The 19093-nt window shown below is 48.9% G+C and overlaps 1 protein-coding gene across 1 annotated transcript in view; it reads left to right on the top strand.

Moving 5' to 3' along the window:
• The window catches only part of OVOL2 (ovo like zinc finger 2), a 29752-nt gene extending 11701 nt beyond the window's left edge, over positions 1 to 18051 (top strand). Inside the window, 2 exon segments of the mRNA XM_042930169.1 lie at positions 2764 to 2953; positions 17208 to 18051. Coding sequence (XP_042786103.1) covers positions 2764 to 2953; positions 17208 to 17521 — 504 coding nt within the window. The 3' untranslated portion in view covers positions 17522 to 18051.
• Positions 18052 to 19093: the final 1042 nt, after the last annotated feature.

Genomic DNA, 19093 nt, shown 5'->3' with positions numbered 1-19093 from the left:
TTGTCTATGTTCTGCTTTATTAGGCACTTGCTAGCTCTCAATGGCCTTTTTCCTGTGTAGACATGGCCTCAAGGAGCTCCAGGTATTCAGTTTGCGAAGACTTGGGCCATATTTAGTCTTTTCACATCCCTGCAAGGGTTGAAATTACCAAAATGGGGACTTCTGGGCAAGGAGAAGACCTGACCTGTCCTGGCGACAGAAATAGGAAAGTCTTGGGCTCAGCTGGGTCTCCCTCAGGACAAATGCCAGGCCCAACCCTCTTTGGGGGATTCAGGGCAGAGGTGGGACGTGGGAGTTGGAGGCCCAGGATGGTTACCCACTGGGTCAACAACCCAACCCCCGAGGCTGTCCTCCACTGTAGCTTCCAGGGGCCCCTCTGCCTTTTGAGGTAGAGCCCCAAGGAGGACACTGCCCTGCTCTGCTACCACAGCTCTATGGCTCAGGCTAGCCATGTGGAACCACACACAGTCTCTCTCTTTCCCACTGCCCTCTTCTGGAATATTCTTTGCCATTGCCCTCCTCTTCCTCCTCATCTTTGGCTGAGGAGCTCATTTCCTCTGGAAGTGCCTTCCCTCACAGTTTATGTCTGGGGTAGGTGCCTCTCTGAGGTGTCCATTGTGCCCTTGGGCTTCCCAGATATCAGGGGCCTTTTGACTGATCTCCTTCCCTACTAGACTGGCAGCTTCTTGGGATGTCATCCTGGTGACTGTATTGCTTCCAGCTCTGAGCACAGGGCCTGTTGCAGAGAGGGCACTCCAGTGTCAGCTGAGACAAATTAAGCTCCAAGCAGACAAGGAGGCTGACCGAAAAACCCTGTTCTGGGGTCTTGTGCCTTCTACAAGTCTCTTTGTATTTTGCCACCTGTGAGCCATTGCCCATCAACACGCTGTGCACAGGCCTGAGTCTGAGCTTGGGGTGTGGGGGGCAGAAATGTGCACAAACACTTCCTGGCTTCTGCAAAGGCATTTAGTCGAGGAAACCAGATGAACTATGATGAAACATCTGTGCATGATGGAACCTTCTGGAAGTAGTGGAATCAAGTACTGAACTGCCTCATGTCTCAAGGATGGTCTGTGCCACAGTGGCATCTTCTGGGAGCTGGTTAGAAATGCCGCGTCTAGACTCCACCACACCTCCTGAATCAGAACCTGTGTTTTAACAAGCCCCCCAGGGGATCCGTGTGCACGCTGGGGTTTAAGGGCCTTGGTCTTAGGGGTACAGGAAACCAGTTTTGGGCAGAAGCTGCAGAGAAGCTAGCTACATCAACCCAACAGTTGAGCTGGGTCTTAGTGGAGGGCAATACCCTGGGTGGAGGGGTGGTTGGTGTTGGAGGCTAGGGAGGTGTGTGGAGCCAGGCAAGGACCAAGTCTTCCTGCTAATGATGTTTGTATGAAAATAAGGTTATTAGGCCCTTTTATAAGTAGTAGAGCAATTGGATCAAGCTTCTAAATGATCTGGTTTGGTAACTAAGAAACCTTTGATGAATATATTAGATCTGGTGTTTTTCACCACTTAATTATAGATTCAATTTTCTTCCTTAGAGGCGGCCAGCATGGTTGATGGACCACAAGACTGGGAGCCCAGGGCCTGGGGTTTGGTTATTGTTTTGCTGATAATGCAGCTGTGGGATCCTGACCAAGTCCCTTCCCCAAATGATCATTTTAGTTGTTGATACTTTGGTGGATCAGGAGCTGGGGCATGGCCAGGCAGTTCTGTGGGTAGCACTGGCCAGAGTCACTTAGCCGGTGGCTGCCATGGGCTGGGCCAGGAGGTCCAGGGAGGCTTTATTCATATCTGGCACATCAGTGCCTCTCCGAGTGGCCTTGCTGTCCAACGCCACCGGACCACTGGCCACTGGCCACCGGTTGCTTGGGCTTCCTCACAGCACGGTGGCTTTGGACATCTTACATGGCAGCTGGCTTCCACGAGGGAACATATAGAAGCTGCAAAGTCTCTTAAGACCTAGAACTTGCCTCCATCCCAGGGGAGAGGAAATGGTTTCCGTCTCTTGATGAATAGAGCAGCATGCAGGCGTGGGGAGGAAGGAGTGGATTGTGGCTGTCTTTGGGGACTCTACGGCGGGCTCCATGACATCATCAGGACCTGGACTCCCTTCTTTCTGCTCTTCCATCCTCAGCACTGGCTTCCCTGTCATGGTCCAAAGGGGCAGTTGGAGGTGTAGCCAGCAGGAAGGAGAAAAGGAGGAAGAGGGCCCCATCTTCCCCCAGAGAGGAGTGTATTTTTCATTGGCCTGCCCATCCTGCGGCCATGACTTGCTATCAGGCTGGCAAGTATAGACACTTAGCTGGGGGCAGGGAACACAAGTCTGTTCTAAGGTGAAGGGAAGTGTGTGTGTGTGGGGGGCACCTGGATGGCTCAGTCGGTGAAGTGTCCGGCTCTTGATTTTGGCTCAGGTCATGATCTCTCTTTTGTGAGGTTGAGCCCTACATCGGGCTCTGTGCTGACAGTGGGGAGCCTGCTTGGGGTTCTCTCTCTCCCTCTTTCTCTACCCCCTCCCCTGCTCGTGCTTTGTCTCTCAAAATAAAATTTTTAAAAAAAGAAGAAGTCTGTTCTCAGGAAGAAGGGGAGAATGAATGCTGGGAGGAGCAGCCAGTGATCTCTTTCACCTTCCCCAAAACCCGCTTGGAAGTTCTTAGGGGTCAGGAGCCGCAGCCTGGCCACACGGGGAGGTGGGCTCCGGGCTGAGCCCACTGGGGGTGCCCGCCTGCGCCGGGGCCCTCACCCCCCCTCTCTCTGTCCCAGTTCACCACAGGCACATGCAGCGACCCGGCGGTTCACAGCTGTGAGCTGTGTGGCAAGGGCTTCCGCCTGCAGCGCATGCTCAACCGCCACCTCAAGTGCCACAACCAGGTGAAGAGACACCTGTGCACCTTCTGTGGCAAGGGCTTCAACGACACCTTTGACCTGAAGAGGCACGTCCGCACGCATACAGGTGAGGAAGGGGCGTGTGCTTCGCGGTTGCTTTCGCTATTCTGGCCGACAGAGCTCCTGCTCCCTCTCCACCAAAGAACTAAATCGGGAGCTTGGAGCAGTGTCATATTTCTGGAAAGACTGCAGGATGGGGCATCTGGGGCCAGTGCATCTCGGTCCAGCTCCTGGTTGTGCCACCAGCCGGCTGAGTTGTGGTGGGCCAGGCAAGCCCCTTTTCTGAGGCTGTTTGCCTCTGTAAGAGATGTGATGATGGTCCAAGTTCTGGGGCCATTTAAGACAGATCCCTGGCTGGAAGCGTTCTGGGCTGTGACGTCTGGTGCAACGCGGGGGGCATAGTTCATTCAGCCCTCGTCCGGCTGCCTGCTAGAATGGGTTCTTGTGGTCCCACTGGTGGTGTCTTTTCCTCCTTTGTTGGGGTGTGAGCTGTCTCAGAATCAGGTCCTGAGAGCTCAGAAAGAGGAGGAAACGCTCAGCTCCTCTGTGAAGCGGGCAAGTGTTTTCCTTCCCTTGGACCTTCTGGAGTTCCCCGACTTGAGCATGGATCTAGGTCCTCACCAGCTCAATTCACAGAGAATCCTGGGAGTGCCCATTCGGCTCTCCTCTGGCCCATCTGACTGGGTAAAATCTTGTTAGTTTAATTTAGAAACATCTGGCCTCTAGGCTTCTCCTTGAGGCCCATAGTTCCACACCGGCCAGAAGGATCCCTTGAGGACAATACTAAGGGTGCCCCTGCCCTGCTAAAAATTCTCCAACTCTGGGCAAGATGAAATCCCAACTCCTCATCTTGATGGGCTTCATATAAAGCTCTTTACAATCCGGGTTCCATTTTCAAATTCCGGTCTGGTCCCATCCCATCCTGGCCCACCCCAGCCCACCCCAGCCCACCCCACCCCTCCCCATCCCAACCTGTCCTGTCTCCATCCCCATTCCATCCCCATCCCATCCCACCCCCTCCCTGCCCCACCCCTTACCCCCCAACCCCTCCCCATCCCATCTCCATCCTCTTTAATTTCATCTCATTTCAACCCATCCCATCCTAACCATTCAACCCCAACCTGGTCATGACCCATTCTCCCTATAGCCTCATAGAATTTACTATATATAGTCTCCTGATCCTCAAGCCCTTTCAGAGTTTGGGGTTTCCTCTGGCATCTTGGTGGGATGGGAAAATGTCTACTCCTCCCTCCTCAGTCCTCACACAGGACCCTTCTCCGATCCTGTGTATTCAGATTTCTTTTATAGCTCCTATGACACTGTTTTGTTCTTAGATTGCTGGCTGTGAGCTGTTTGCCCGGCCTGGGAAGAGTGTCCCCCACCTTAGAGAGTGGGCTGGAATACTCAAAAGTTTCTCTTTTCCTTTTAAAAAACCTTTAGTGAAGTGGATTTTTGCATCCAGGAAAGCACACAAATCAGAAGCATATAGTTTGATGAGTTCAGGAATTTTTACAGAGTGAACACACACCCATATAACTAGCACCCAGACCAAGAAACAGAATACAGCAGTACCCCCTTATCCGTGGGGACACGTTCCAAGACCTCAGTGGATGCCTGAAACCACACGTGGTACCAAACCCTACATATTCTATGCTTTTTCCTATATATACATACCTACGATAATATTTAATTTATATAGTAGGCACAATAAGAGATTAACAACAATAACTGGTAATAAAATAGAACAGTTATAGCCATATACTGTAATAAAAGTTCAGTGAATGTCGTCTCTCTTTCTCAAAGTTTCTTATTGTGCTGTACTCCCCCTTCTTGTGATGTGGGAGATGATAAGATGCCTACGTGATGAGATGAAGTGAGGTGAATGACCTAGGCATTGTGATGTAGCGTTAGGATACTACTGACCTTCTGATGTTATGTCAGAAGGAGGACCGTCTACTTCCGGACCACAGTGGACCACGGGTACCTGAAATCACTGAAAGTGAACCCCCGGGTAAGGAGGGCTACCATACGCCCTGTGCCCAGAATTCCTGCTCCTCCCTCTGTCACTATCGCCTTCCCTCCACGAGGCACCACTAGTGTGACTTGTAGCAGCATTGATTACCGGGCCTGGTTTTGGGCATGATAGAAATGGAATCCGATGGTGTGTACTCTTCCGGGCTGGATACAAGGCTTCTTTTTTTAGTCCCTAGCACCAGTGAATCAGTTCAAGTTTGATCTCTGTGTGGTCAGGTTGGCACCTTAGGTTGGGGTGGGCGGAGGGTTCTCTGGGGTGGCAGAGCATTCTGTAGGATGTGGGGAGTCCTGCAGGGGGTGGAGGACCCAAGGCTATAGGTGGACTCATCGGGTAGCTACCAATCTGACTTCGTAGACAGCCGACCCGAGGGGCTGGAGGAGATTGGGGGCCACTCACTCAGTCCTCTGTCCCTGGTTGCTCTGGACTGTTTCTCGGCTTTCCATCTCTGTCTGAGGATGTCCTTGAGGACACGGTCTTGTTCTTCTGAAACTTGCCTGGTGGGCGCTGTGGTCACTCCCTGACCCTGGCCTTTAAGACAGAGTGAAGAGTCTCAGGGAGCGTTGCTGGCTGTGAGTACCTTCAGCTGGAGTAAGCAGTGAGCCAGTGGGGTTGCCTCATCTGTGACCGAGTTGACTCTCCATTAATGGAAATATCAGGGACTGCTTCTCCGAGAAGAGTTTGCAAATTCACCCAGTCACGTACTGATTAAAAGCTACAGATCTGAGTTAGCTGACTATGCAACCGTATCTAAATTACTTATCTTTTTTTTTTTTTTGGCCTTAGTTTGTCCATCTCTAAAATGGGCATAATTTTGGGACCTGTAACCTAAAATAATAATTGTGAGGTCTCAGGGCAATAATTGTAAGCACATAGTAAATATTAAATATTATTAGTAGCAAAAGTTCAAATAATTGGCAGAGGTTTCCTGAGACCTTGCTGTGGGACAGGCCCTAGACTCCCCTCTGTGCTCATGGAGAGCTCAGCCAACCTGGGGAGAAATCAGACATCTGACTGTCACATGAGAAAAACAAGAGGTGTCAAACAAAAGAAAAAGTAGCATAGGTATGCCAGTGGGGAGGCCTGGAACGTGCATTGACAGGGCATCAGGGAGGCTTCTCAGAGGAGGTGTCTTTTGGCTGACCTTGAAGGATGAGCCAGATTTCCACAGCTGGACGGGGAGGAAGGGCCTTGCAGGTGCCGAGTGTCTTAATTTGGGTTGCAGACCCTGACCTAAGGATTTGGGTGTAAGCGGTTTATTTTGGGGGTGATCTCAGGGGGCATAGTGAGGGGTTACGGAGGGGAGGTGGGGAGGGGAAGACAGCCAATAAGAGCAAGCTATTGAGCAGGGTGTCACCGTGCGCACCTGGGGCTCAACCCCACTGGGGGTCCTCTGAAGAACCACGTAGAATGTACCACAGAATTGTTCCAGGGGCAAGAAAGCTGGGGGATTTATCCTGTCACTCCCATCCCTCCTTGATGGGGGTCCATCCTGGGACCCTCAGGTCCTAGGCAGCTCCTCCCCCCCAGCCCCTTGAAGGTCTCCGGTGTCTCCTGGGGAATCTCCTCCAACAGAGAGATGCTGGAAGCCACTGACATTACTGGAACTGAGATGACCTGGTGGTAGGCTGGGGGCTTGGGGTGGGGTGTTGACGATGTCCTCTAAGGGAGAAAAAGGGCTCGCAAGTAAGGAGGGTGACTCGGCAGAGACTGGGAGTCCCCACAGAGGGTGACTCAGCTTCCTCAGATGGCAGCGAGCTACAAGTAGCCACTTTCCTTCATGCTGGGCCCTCAGCATTTATCTATTACTTCATACAACCCCAAGGAGTCAATTAGGCCCACTTAATAGATGAGGAGACCAGGTTCAGGGAGGTCAGATAACCATGGATGGTGGAATTGGGAACCAGACCGGCTGGTGCCGAAGTTCATGGTCCTCTATTTCCCGTAAGTCCCCTTGTCTGTCCCCTTTGCCTCCCGCTGCCGTCCCCAATTTTCTCCCCAAGACCGGGGCCTCACCGGCCTTGCCCCGTTTCGGTTTCTGGAAGCCTGCTTGCTCTGCAGGAAGGTGAGATAAAGGGACACCTGGGCCTGGCAGAAACTGCACACTGCAGCCTGGGGTTTAGCAGGTCGCAGAGGAGTCTGTGTGTGTGTGTTCAATGGTGCCAAGATTCCCACGGTGAGCAAGAAAGAAGATGGCCTGTGTCTCCGACTCTTGAGCTCCTCTGTCTCTTGATCCTCAAACGTGAAATTTCTAGTGACCCCGGGAGGGGCTGAAAATTGCTGACATTGGTGAATAATAATGCCTTCCACCCAGGGCCTTCCCAAAGAGCTTCACGGTTTCTCCTCTGGGAGGGGGGCATCTAGAAGGTAAAAAGCACAGCAGCCCCAGGCCACATGTAATGGGTGAGACCCCCCCCCACATGTGGCTGGTCTGATTGAGACGTGTCGATAAGTGGAAAACCGATACCAGATTTTGAAGACTTGATGCAAAATAAGAATGCAAAACATCTCGGTTTTTAATGTTGATTCCCTGTTGGAATGGGAATATCTTGAATACGTTGGGTTAAGCGAAATATATCGTTGGAATTAATTTCACCTGTTCTCTTTTTACCGCTTTTAATGAGGCTACTGGACATTTTAAGGCTACAAAGTGGCTTGCATTTTAATTTCTGTTGGACAGCCCTGACTATAAGGTCGAATCTACAGGTAATGACTTAAAAATTTTTAAATCCTAATTTTGACTCTTTTTTTTCCTTTTTTTAAATTTTAATGTTTATTTATTTTTGAGAGGGAGAGAGACAGAGTGTGAATGGGGGAGGGGCAGAGAGCGAGGGAGACACAGAATCGGAAGCAGACTTCAGGCTCTGAGCTATCAGCACAGCCCAACGCGGGGCTCGCACTCGTGAACCGCGAGATCATGACCTGAGCTGAAGGCAAACACCAAACTGACTGAGCCACCCTGGCGCCCCTAATTTTGAGTCTTAAAGTGATCAACAGATAGAATTATGAAAATGTCTTGAACCTGTTTTTCCTGCCCTGGTTTATTTGCTGCTGGAGATGTGCCTCCAGGTAATAATGGACCAGAATGAGGAGGGAGGAAAGGGCTTACTGACAAATTAGGTGGTAGCAAACTGAAAAAGGAGTCTTGGCTGTGGGGACATCCCCATGCCAGGACCTGGAGGAGCAGACCAAGGTCCTGGTGTGAGGGGCCACCCTGCCATCTCTTGAGCTCTTTACAAAAGGGTTAATCCATGAATCAGTAAAAAGAGCAAAAATTTGGGATTCTCAAACATTAAAAAAATTTTTTTTTTTTTAAATGACGTGGGGCTTGAACCCATGAACCACAAGATCATGCCCTGAGCCAAAGTCTGGCGCTTGACTGACTGGGCCACCCGGGCACCCCTCAAACATTTTTAAGGTTCATGTGAACAACCTCTCTGGTTCCAAAAGATCTTAACAGAAGTCTGCAGTTTCGGGTCTTGTTTGAGAGATGAAGGTTGGATTTTTGCTATTGACTGTTACAAGTAAATGTATTTAGACCAGAAGCAAAGATGTGGACAGTGTTAACACAGGTATAGCAGACAGCAGTTGAGTGAAGGGTATGTTTGCTTACAGGCTGATTAGACCAGTCATGACTAATTTTTTTAAACTTTTTTTTTAACGTTTATTTTTGAGAGAGCACAAGGCCAGAGAGGGGCGGGGGTGGGGGGGTGGGGGTGGACATAGGATCCAAAGTGGGCTCCCCGCTGACAGCAGCCCGATGTGGGGCTTGAACTCACCTCGAGATCATAATCTGAGCCAAAGTCAGACAACTCAACCGGCTGAGCCACCCCTGCACCCCCAGTCATGACTAAAGATGTATCTGGGATCTCAGGACCCTTCTTTTGAGAATTGTAGCTACAGTATCGATGAGGCGGGCAAAGAGAGTGGCATAGAGAACCAGGATTAATCCATCCTCCCCCACATCTCCTGTCACATGCTAAGAGGGACAGGGCATCCAAGGAAAGACTCAGAACAGGAGACATTTCGGAAGAGACCCAGGGAAACCAGAGCCTGTAAATGTCTTACTTAATATCCAAGTGGATGAAAGAAAAGATTAAGATGTCTTTTTTGGATGACTTCACCAAGAAAAAAGTAACTCAGAGTGTGTGTGTGTGTGTGTGTGTGTGTGTGTGTGTGTGTGTGATGGGGAGGGGGGATGTTAGTCAAATGACATCTGATTCAAGGTTGGGAGACAGAAACTGGTGCAAAAAACCTGTGTAACATTTCATGGAAGTAGATCAGCAAACAAGGGGCTGTTTTTCAATCCAAATTGTCCTGGGTCGGGTTCCCTAGAAGCAGATTCTGAGATGGTGATTCTTATGAAATGATTTATTGAGGGAGGGCTGTCAGACGAAACCTGGAAGGGAGGGGGAAGCAGAGAGGTGGTCTCACGGGGAGTCTGGCCTCAGCCCGGTCCCACGGGGGTTCTGGGTGTGAATGGCACTATAGGCCAGTGGCGGGCACTTTTATGTCAGACATTGGCTGAGGGCTGCCTTTCCCCTTGGCTCAGATGTCAATTGCCCAGTGCCCATTCCTTGGAGAAGGGGACAGCCGGGAGCTGTTAGCTATCCACACACATGATAGATAGAGAATGAAGCACTAGCTCAGAAAAGGGGGTCAGCGTAGGGGACCAGCAGCATCCGCTACGCACATAGTGGAGGAAACCATGGTATTTAAGTGGGGTTGACAGGACCACTGAGGCCAGCATGGGAGATTATGGTCAGAATGGAGAGAGGGAGCCATGAGCTTTAAAGAAACGAACGCACATCTAGTTCACAGCCTGTGAAAAACATCATGGGCCTGTTTTTAGAGAAGATTCTTTTGGATTTGTTTAAGTGTTTAGGTTGAGCCAGCTGGGATGCCTCCTAAGAATGGCCATCCATGGAAGGAAATGGTTTGCTTTTGGTGGGGGAGATCTGTATTCTAGAATAAAACATAATAGCCGGTATTTGCATGTGCCAGACTCCGCACCAAGTGCCCACCCTCACTACTCCTGAACCGGCAGCACCAGCACCACCTGGGAGCCTGCTGGGAACGCAGAACCACACTGAGGGCTACGGCGTGTCAGGTGCGGTCTGGGCATTGTTTACTGCTCCCAACAGGTGCACCAGGCTCTTCCGACAAGTACAGCCTTTATTGAAAGTATTCTATTTTTCTTGTTTGGAAAATGGCTACTCATTCTGTAAAAGTCTCCAGCCAATGTAGACCAGAAAGTATGAGCCACTATAAGCAGCTTGAAAAGGACACAGGCATCCGTGGGGTCTCCAGTGCAGCCTTTGTGGGGGGGGGGGGGGGGTGCCATGGCGTATAACCCATGTTGATTATAACTTTATGACTCGAATGAAGGAGTCCGTTCAAGGCACCTGTTGTTCCTGTGGAAGCTTCTGAGTTCCAGGGAGAGGAGCAAAGGAATTTAGATTCTCGAGGTCAGGGAAGTGGGGAGGGGGGCACTGGCCAAAGCTGCAGTATCTGCCCCACCCCTTGGGACGCCCTCTGGCCTTATCTTCCAATCAGACCACATTGAGAGGGACTGGAAGGCAAACAAATCCCATCTTGATTGAAGAAGAGGAAACAATGGTGTCTTTGTTTGGAGCCTACAGGGAAGGATTGACTAGTTGGGAAAAATGCAGATTGGGAGAAGTTTGGAGTGGGGCCGATGGCTGCAAAAGAATAAAGTCAACTCCACCCCTAGGGAGTTGAATGCTGTCCTGTGGGATCACCTCTTTCGTTCATCAGAATGTCTGCTTTATTTTATTTTGACTTACATTTTAGCTAAAAAAAAGTAATACGAAAGGGAACAAAAAATGAAAGGAAAAAAGTCAGCCTTCCTCCCCCTTCCAAGCCCCAGTTCCACACCTGAAAGCAAACCACCATTTCACTTCCAAGTTTTTAACACACATAACTTTTTTCATGCCCTATATATCTTGGACACTGTTTCATATATCTGCACAGGTAGACATACCTTAACTGTCTTTAATAGTTATCAGAGCATTTTTAAATACAAGATGAAGGGGCGCCCAAGTGGCTCAGTCAGTTAAGCGTCTGATTCTTCATTTCAGCTCAGGTCATGAGCTCATAGTTTGTGTGTTTGAGCCCCATGTCGGGCCCTGCACTGACAGTGCAGAGCCTGCTTGGGATTCTCTGTCCCTCCCCCTCCCCCACTCGTGCTGTCTCTGTCTCTTTCAAAATAAATAAATAAATAAAGTTAAAAAATAAATATGAGATTTTGACATAATTTCAAAAACGGAGGCACCATCAACAAACACCATCTCAAAGTTTCTTTCCTTTCCTTTCTTCCTTCCCTTTTTCTCTTTCTCCCTTTCCTTTCCTTTCCTTTCCTTTCCTTTCCTTTCCTTTCCTTTCTTCTTTTTTCTTTTCTTTTCTTTCCTCCCTCCCTGCCTTCCTTTTCTTCCTTTGTTTCTTTTCTCTCTTCCTTCATTTCTTTCTTTCTTTCTTTCTCTTCCTTTCTTTTTTAAATGTCAGACTGCCATCGATATTCTTGTACATCCTTTGTCTACCTGTGTGAGTCTTTCTGTAGATAGTTTCCCTAATGTGGGCCAAAGGGTAGACGACGTTACAATATTTTGTGGTCATTACCACACTGCCTCCAGAGGAGGTTGCCCTAGATATCCACTCCCACAAGTTCATGTTTATATAAAGTTCAATAACGGAGCACTTAGCTACAGCAAGGAGAGCAAGCAGAAAGCACCAGTAGCAAAGAATTTTCTTTGGAGATGTGTGATGCGAACCTTTATTTTAGTAATAGGAATAGAAAATTTGGGGCACCTGGATGGCTCAGTTGGTTAAGCATCTGACTCTTGATTTCAGCTCAGGTCATGATCTTATGATTTGTGGGTTCGAGCCCTGTGTCGAGCTCTGCGCTGACAGTATGGCACCTGCTTGACCTTCTCTTTCTCTTCCTCTTTCTCTGCCCCTTACTCTTGCTTTCTCTCTCAAAAACAAACAAATAAATAAATAGGAAATTTGAAGACAGGAAACCATTTTGGATAACCCAATGAAGTAGTTTTTGGATGAGGTAGTAGAAGCCTTACAGCACAACCTTCAAAAAGTGACAGTGAAGGAGGTCTCTCTGCACGCTTCTTCTGCACCAGACACCTAATGCCCACATTTAAAAAAAATTGTCCCTTTTTAAAAATTTTTCTTTCTTTTCTTTTCTTTTTATTTTTAAGTATAATTTATTGACAAATTGGGTTCCATGCAACACCCAGTGCTCATCCCAACAAGTGCCCTCCTCAATGCCCATCACCCACTTTCCCCTCTCCCCCCACCCCATCCCCTTTTTTTCAAACGACTGTAAGATAACAATACATTCCCAAGTGCTTGCAAATAGAAAAAGTGTATATACCTATATGTATATGTATATATATATATATATATATATATATATATATATATAGACAGCGTGTGTGTGTGTGTATATGTACAGCGTATAGACAAATACTACATATGTGCCCACCAGCCAGTTAATGAGTAGAGCATATTTGTGTTCTCTTGAGCTGTATTGTAAACTCTTGAAGCTGTATCCTACCGAGTACTTAATGTTAATATGTTAATACGCACCAGGCCCTTTGCATGTGATGTCTTGATTAATCCTCAGAGCAGCCTAACAAGGGGGTATGAATGTTATCCCCATTTTATAGGTGGAGAAACTGAGGCTCGGTGGGATTCGGCCATCTCTCATGGGCTCACATAATGAGTAGGAGATGTGTGGCCTTGGACTCTTGCTGTGTGGGTGTTAGTGAGTTACTGATGTCTGGAGCAGGCATGGTGTTTTCTAGTTCTGATATCTCACTCCAGACATGAACAAGGTTGGCCTTTGCTCCAGAGCACTAAGGTGGGTGAGGCCCCAAAGTCAGGGGGGACTTAGCATCGGTCCCCCTTGCCCAGGGGTCCTCTCTGGCCACCTTCCTCTCTCAGCCACCCCCACCGCACCAAGTTCACGGGGGGCGGGGGGGCTCCAGGAGGAAGGGGTTTGTTCCCAAGCCTTAAAAGGGTCACCCAGGGGCTGCTGCATGACAATGTCAGTGAGTGAGGGATGAGTGTGGTGTTTGCAGAGAGGGGAGGAGGAGCAGGTGTGCAAAAGTCACAATTGCCCTAACTAGAGCTTTCGGCACCTGCTGTCTTCCATCCATCTCCGTGTCTGTGAGTCACCGGTCCTCCGATCTAGGCTCACGTCCCACCCTCCCTGGGAAAATTCCACCACAGCGGCCATCCCTGTTTTCTCTGTCATCTGGGTGATGTAGGACTCTGCAGTCTGTAGCCTTTGCTGTGTAGACCTTGCTGGGTGTTCTGCCCGTGGAAGGTGCTCGGTGACCTGTTGGATGCAGGGCAAGGAGACCGGTTCCTGGCACTCTCACCTCTGCCAGGGGGCAGGGATCAGGTGAAACCCTGGTCGGCAGCCGCTTCAGATCACCTTTTTGGGTCACCGCTGGGGCCAGGCCTCCTAGAGCAGGACTGGAAGAATCTGTCCTTTCCCCGGGGTCCAGGAGCTTGCCTGGGGTAAGTGTGCTCCCCTTTCCACATATTTAGTTTGGATGTTTTAACACAGTAGTGGGTTGAGTAACTGGTCTCTGGGTGAATTTCTGTTGTGATGAGCTGTAGGTTTGAAATCAGGTTGGCTGCTTGATCTGCCAGCTGCTGTCCCGGCCCAGAAGGCCTGATGAAACACAAAGCCCTCTATGGCGCAAGCATGAAACCCCAAACAGCCCTATTCCTTAAATTTGTAGAAGACTAGCTCCGAGGAAGTAACCTCTGTGACTCCTCCTTCACCATGATGGTAGGGGTTCGTTCTTTCATTTGTTGAAAAATTATTTACTGAGCACCTATTATGTTCCAAATGCCAAGGATTATGAAGGAATTTCTTAACTTCTGGCAGTTTTTCTAGAATGTGTGGAATATAACATAGGCCTGCACTCTGCTTGAGGAGACTGGAGTAACAGCTCACCATTGCATTGACCCCACAGTTTTTTCACAGGAGTGTTCTAGGATATGCTTCATGAAAGGGATTTGGTTCATTCAAGTGCTTGGATGGGGGTGGGGGAGACTTTTTTTTCCATTTCAACTTACTTTAATTTCCTTCAACTTCCATTTCAACTTCCTTTATCATCTGTGCACTTCATGAACAGGAAGGGGCTCTCTCAGCCCCCTCCACAAGCCACCATTAAAGAAGTGGGGACATTTAGCCTTGAAGAGAAAATACTGGGGGGAGGGCAGCTTTCAGACACCCAAAGTGCAGTCCTGACGCCTAATTTGGTAGAATTTGCCTAGGAAGCTGTCTGGTCTTGGACTTCGGTTTGTTGGGGGTTTTTGGATTATGTGTTCAGTCTGCTTGCAATTTTCTGTTTCTTCCTGCTTCTGTTTTGGTCATGCCTAATTTGGCATGGCTTGGGAGCTGTGACTCCCTGAGAGATCCCAGTACAGGCAGCTTCAGCATCACTTGGGAACTCGTTAGAAGTGCGTTCCTACCCCAGAACCAGAAACACCAGCGGTGGGGCCAGGAATCTGTGTTGTGACAAGCCCCCTAGGTTTGAGGACCACTGCTCCACATTCAATTCAGTCTGGGGTAGGTCCTGGGACTCTGCATTTCCAGCAAGCTCTCAGGTAATGTGATTTGACTGTCGGTCCGGGAAGCGCACGTTGGAACCCTGTTGTACAAGGCAGTCTGTCTCTGGCTTGGGAAAGCTAGCATTTGGGTATAGCTGTCCAACAGCACACCATGGTGCTGTTGAAAAGGAGTGAAGCTGAACAGTAAGCACCAGCATGGGAAAATCCTCACGATGATTGGGAAGCTAAAAAAGTGGATTTTGAAAATATCTCTGGGTAAGTTTGCTTCCATTGAAGCCAGGATAGTAAAATCATCATAAATTTCATTTTTGTCTAAAAAAAATAGTTAAACATTTTAAAACGTGAGTTTTAATTACAGCTACTTTTCAATTTTTTAGTATTTTTCTTCAACAATTAGAACATTATGGGGAAAAGAATAACCAGTTAAAAAATACACAAAAACACCTACATAGGGCTCACATCTTCCTTTTGCCTCCGGGTCCTGTACAGCATTGTTGGGTCTTGTCCCTGTTTAGGATTTTGATAACTTGTTCATATGGATTTTTTTTTAATGTGTTTTGGTTTTTGAAATATTACCTTTTTTAAATGTTTATTTGTTTTGAGAGAGAGAGCGCATGCAAGCACCTGTGTGAGCAGGAGAAGGGCGGAGGGGCTGGGGGGGCAGCGGGGGGGGAGAGAATCCCAAGCAGGCTCTTGCTCAGCGTGAGCCCCACACAAGGCTCAGTCTCACAAATGAGAGATCGTGACCTGAGCTGAAATCAAGAGTCAGACGCTTAATGGACTGAGCCACCCAGGTGCCCCGAAATATTATTTTATCTTGACTGATGAGTTTTTGGCATACCCTTAAATTTGGCATCTGAGGCTTTGGGGGTTCCTGTAGGAGATAGCTCTGCTAACCTCTGGGCTCTAAGATTGTCTGACTGTAGTGGCCGCCCTCTTTGTTCCACGTACCCCTAGCACGATGCGCGCCCTCTCCCGGGCTTCCAGGTTATGTTACACTGTGCTTCCTTTACAACCAGGATCTCCTCCTTTAGAGCCTAAGTGGGGCCCGCCCTTACCGCTGCTTGTGTGACATTCCAACCTCACATTCAGGATGAGTGCTCTTGGTGGAAATAGGAAGGCCTGTGCTTTGATGAGGCTGAGCTCCCTGGTGTATATGGCACCTGTTAGCTCTCCATCTAGAAGGCGAGCCCCGCTAAGATTAGCCCGATTCTAAGGCCAGCGTGAGATCCAATTTGGAAATGCTTTCATACCTATAGCAGATGCCACCCATGTCCAGCCCACGCCCCTGGCTCCTGCCTTTTCTGGGCACACCTATCCACGTAGCAACTGCCCACACCTGCAACTCTGCCTGAGGGTGTTCCTGCTGGCACAGGACAGGGAGGGACAATCAGTGCCACCCAGAGGCGGCCCTAGACAGTGCTGCTGGAGGAGGGCGGGGGGTGGGGGGGTGACTCAGAGGTGAGGGTTCTGCATTGTTCCCTGAGCTTGCCTGGTGCACTTGGACTCCGGCTGCCTACAGCAGTGACTGCCTTGCTATCCCCACCTTGTAGGGCTCCTTCCTGTCCCTCGCTTCTTCACTCACCTACAGGTGCTACTGGAATCTTTGTCACAGGGTCTGTTTCCAGGAAAACTGCAACTAGAATAAAAACAAGGTTTACTTTGCCCACTATAAAATCAAAACATTGAAGCATACAAGTGGGAAGACTAAAGCTCTTCCTCCCAAAGCCACGTGGTGTTTCTTTGCCAAGTTTGCATCCCTTTTTATGTTTGCTCATGTGGATGTTGTGAACCTTTGTGGACACACTTTGTGTCTTGCCTGAATCGTTTTCCTCATGTTGAATCCCTCCCTATGCTGATTTCCTTTTTCTCCTACTTCTCCTACCCTTCAGCTCCTGGCAACCATTTTTCGACTCTGTTCCTATGTGTTTGACTTTTCCATATAAAAGTGATACCATGCAGTATTTGTCTTTCTCTATGTGGTTTATTTCACATAATGCCCTCATGGTTCATCCACGATGTTGCAAACATCTATCTCCTTTCTCGTGGCTGTGTAATATTCCATTGTATAAATATACCACATCTTTTTTTATTCGTTCATTCGTTAATGGACACCTAGGTTGTTTGCATATCTTGGCCATTGTGAATAATGCTGCAGTGACCACAGGTGTGCAGGTGTCTCTTTGAGATCCTGTTTTCATTTCCTTTGGATATATATCCTAGAAGTGGGATTGTTGGGTCATAGGGTAGTGCTATTTTTAATTTTTGAGAAACCTCCATACTGGTTTCCATAGTGGCTGTACCCGTTTACATTTCCATCAAAAGTGCACGAATGTTCCCTTTTCTCCACATCCTCAAGGACACTTGTTATCTCTTGTCTTTGATGATAATCATTCTAACAGGCGTGAGGTGATCATTTCAGTGCAGTCGTGATTCACATTTTCCCGCCGATCAATGGCATCGAGCACCTTGTCATGTCCCTGTTGGTACTTTGCACGCCTTCTTTAGCAAAGGTCTATTCAATTTCTCTGCCCGTTTTTGAATCAGGTGGTTTGGTTTTCTGCTGTCGGGTTGTGTATCACGATTTTAAATGGCTTCGCGGTTGGGAGGCTGTGGCTTGGCCGTGACCAACTGGTGATGTGTCTGCCCATCGACCTTGCAGGCATTCGCCCCTACAAATGTGACATCTGCAACAAAGCCTTCACCCAGCGCTGCTCCTTGGAGTCCCACCTGAAGAAAATCCACGGGGTGCAGCAACAGTACGCCTACAAGCAACGCCGGGACAAGCTCTACGTCTGTGAGGATTGTGGCTACACGGGCCCCACCCAGGAGGACCTGTACCTGCACGTGAACAGTGCCCACCCGGGCAGCGCCTTTCTCAAAAAGACATCCAAAAAATTAGCGGCTCTTTTGCAAGCCAAGCTGACGTCCACACTCCAGGGGAATGTCACCCTGAGCGAAGAAGAGGAGAAGTGAGGAGGTGCAGGAGGAGGAGCGGGGAGAGACGCTCGAGCTGCCACGCTTAGGGGATTTTTGGTTTTGGAGGGGGTCCCCCGCCCCACAGGGCTCAGTTCATCCCTCTGCCCTCCCGGGGCCATGGCAGGGGATCTGTTCCAAGGTTGTCAATGATGATAGTGGTGTCCAGCCCCCTGTAACCCACGTCCTGTTGAACAGTCACATTAACAAAAGTTCGTGGATGGCCACGATCGCCGTGCGGTATTTTTCTTTTTTCCTGTTTTTTTTTTTTTTTTTAAACGATTTTCACATGTGGAGGCAGAGGTGTTCTTAGACTATCATTTTATGGTGCCTTGAAATAAAAGTCCTTCCACCTGAAATGCTACTCAAGCAAGGAAAAGGAATTTTATTATTCTGAAAGAGTTTACAGGAATTATTTTAATGAATGAAACGTTCTTGTGACACTTCCTTTATAAAAACAAGGCAGGAGAGCATGGAGTTCTAGCTCCCTGTTTAGGGCTTATTGTGGGACATTTGACTTCAGGTTACTTTGGGTGGGTGATTTTGTATTGGTGGGTGGGCTTGAAGAAGCATATCTTGAGTGCTGGGTAGGAGAGCAGATGAACGGGGGCCTCAGGGCTGATGGGCAGAGACTCCTGGGGTTGTCGGGGCAGGGCACTTAACGGATGCTTTGGTCACTCTTTGTGGCCGTGGTGTTACTGTGGAGATGCCTCTGGCTTTCTGGGGCTGGGACTTGCTGGCTGTAGGCACTTGTCCCTCCCTTGAGTCTGGCACTGGGGGAGAAGTGGAAAACGCTGGACTGTGAGGAATGCTCGCTGGCCTGGCCCACGTCCTGCTCATTTGGGAGGCATAGCAGTCTCTTTCGAGGCATGTGACTGCTGAGTGCTGTGACCTTTGGCTACCTGCACCTCCTCACCTGGGAGGCCTGGCCCCAGAGGCCCAGGAGGTTAACAATAAAGCCGACCTGAGACCTAGGTAGGGCAGAAGAGAGGCAACAGCCCATGGGGGTGAGGGGGCTGGCAAGGTGGTTTCCAGGGTCCTTCTGTGACTGGAGGGCTAGCAGGAAGGGCCCGAACCCTCAGGGCACCATGGCGGCCAAGAGAGAGATTCTCCCCAGTCCTGGAGCTGCCAGCACTGGGAGCTCCAGGACCAATTGCTGACATCACGTTGTGTTTCCTAATGCTTGACACAGAGGAGAGAGTCTAGAGAGCTTTTGATTTGCTTTTATCTGGGTAATTTTGACAACAAAAATGAGTATTCCTATAAGGGAATCTCTAAATGACTAGTTATTTAGGGGCAGCTGGCCTGTGGCACGGAGAATTGTGAACTAGCTGACACGACATTCTCTTTTAGGGATAGATTTTTATTTATTTTTAAACTTTTAAAAAAATTTTTAAAATTTTCAAATAAGCCAACATGGGGCTTAAACTCATGACCCCGAGATCAAGATCTGCAGGCTCTACTGATTGAGTCAGCCAGGCGCCTGGGGCAGATTTTTATTAAACAGAATTCTCTGGGTTGCAAGTGACAGAAACTCAGTTTAAAATGACTTGAACAGGGGCGCCTGGGTGG

The sequence above is a fragment of the Panthera leo genome, chromosome A3, assembly GCF_018350215.1.
Source record: "Panthera leo isolate Ple1 chromosome A3, P.leo_Ple1_pat1.1, whole genome shotgun sequence".
In the NCBI taxonomy this organism is placed as follows: domain Eukaryota; kingdom Metazoa; phylum Chordata; class Mammalia; order Carnivora; family Felidae; genus Panthera; species Panthera leo.
Note: the sequence above shows the minus strand (reverse complement) of the source record. Positions and strands in the feature narration are given on the sequence as shown.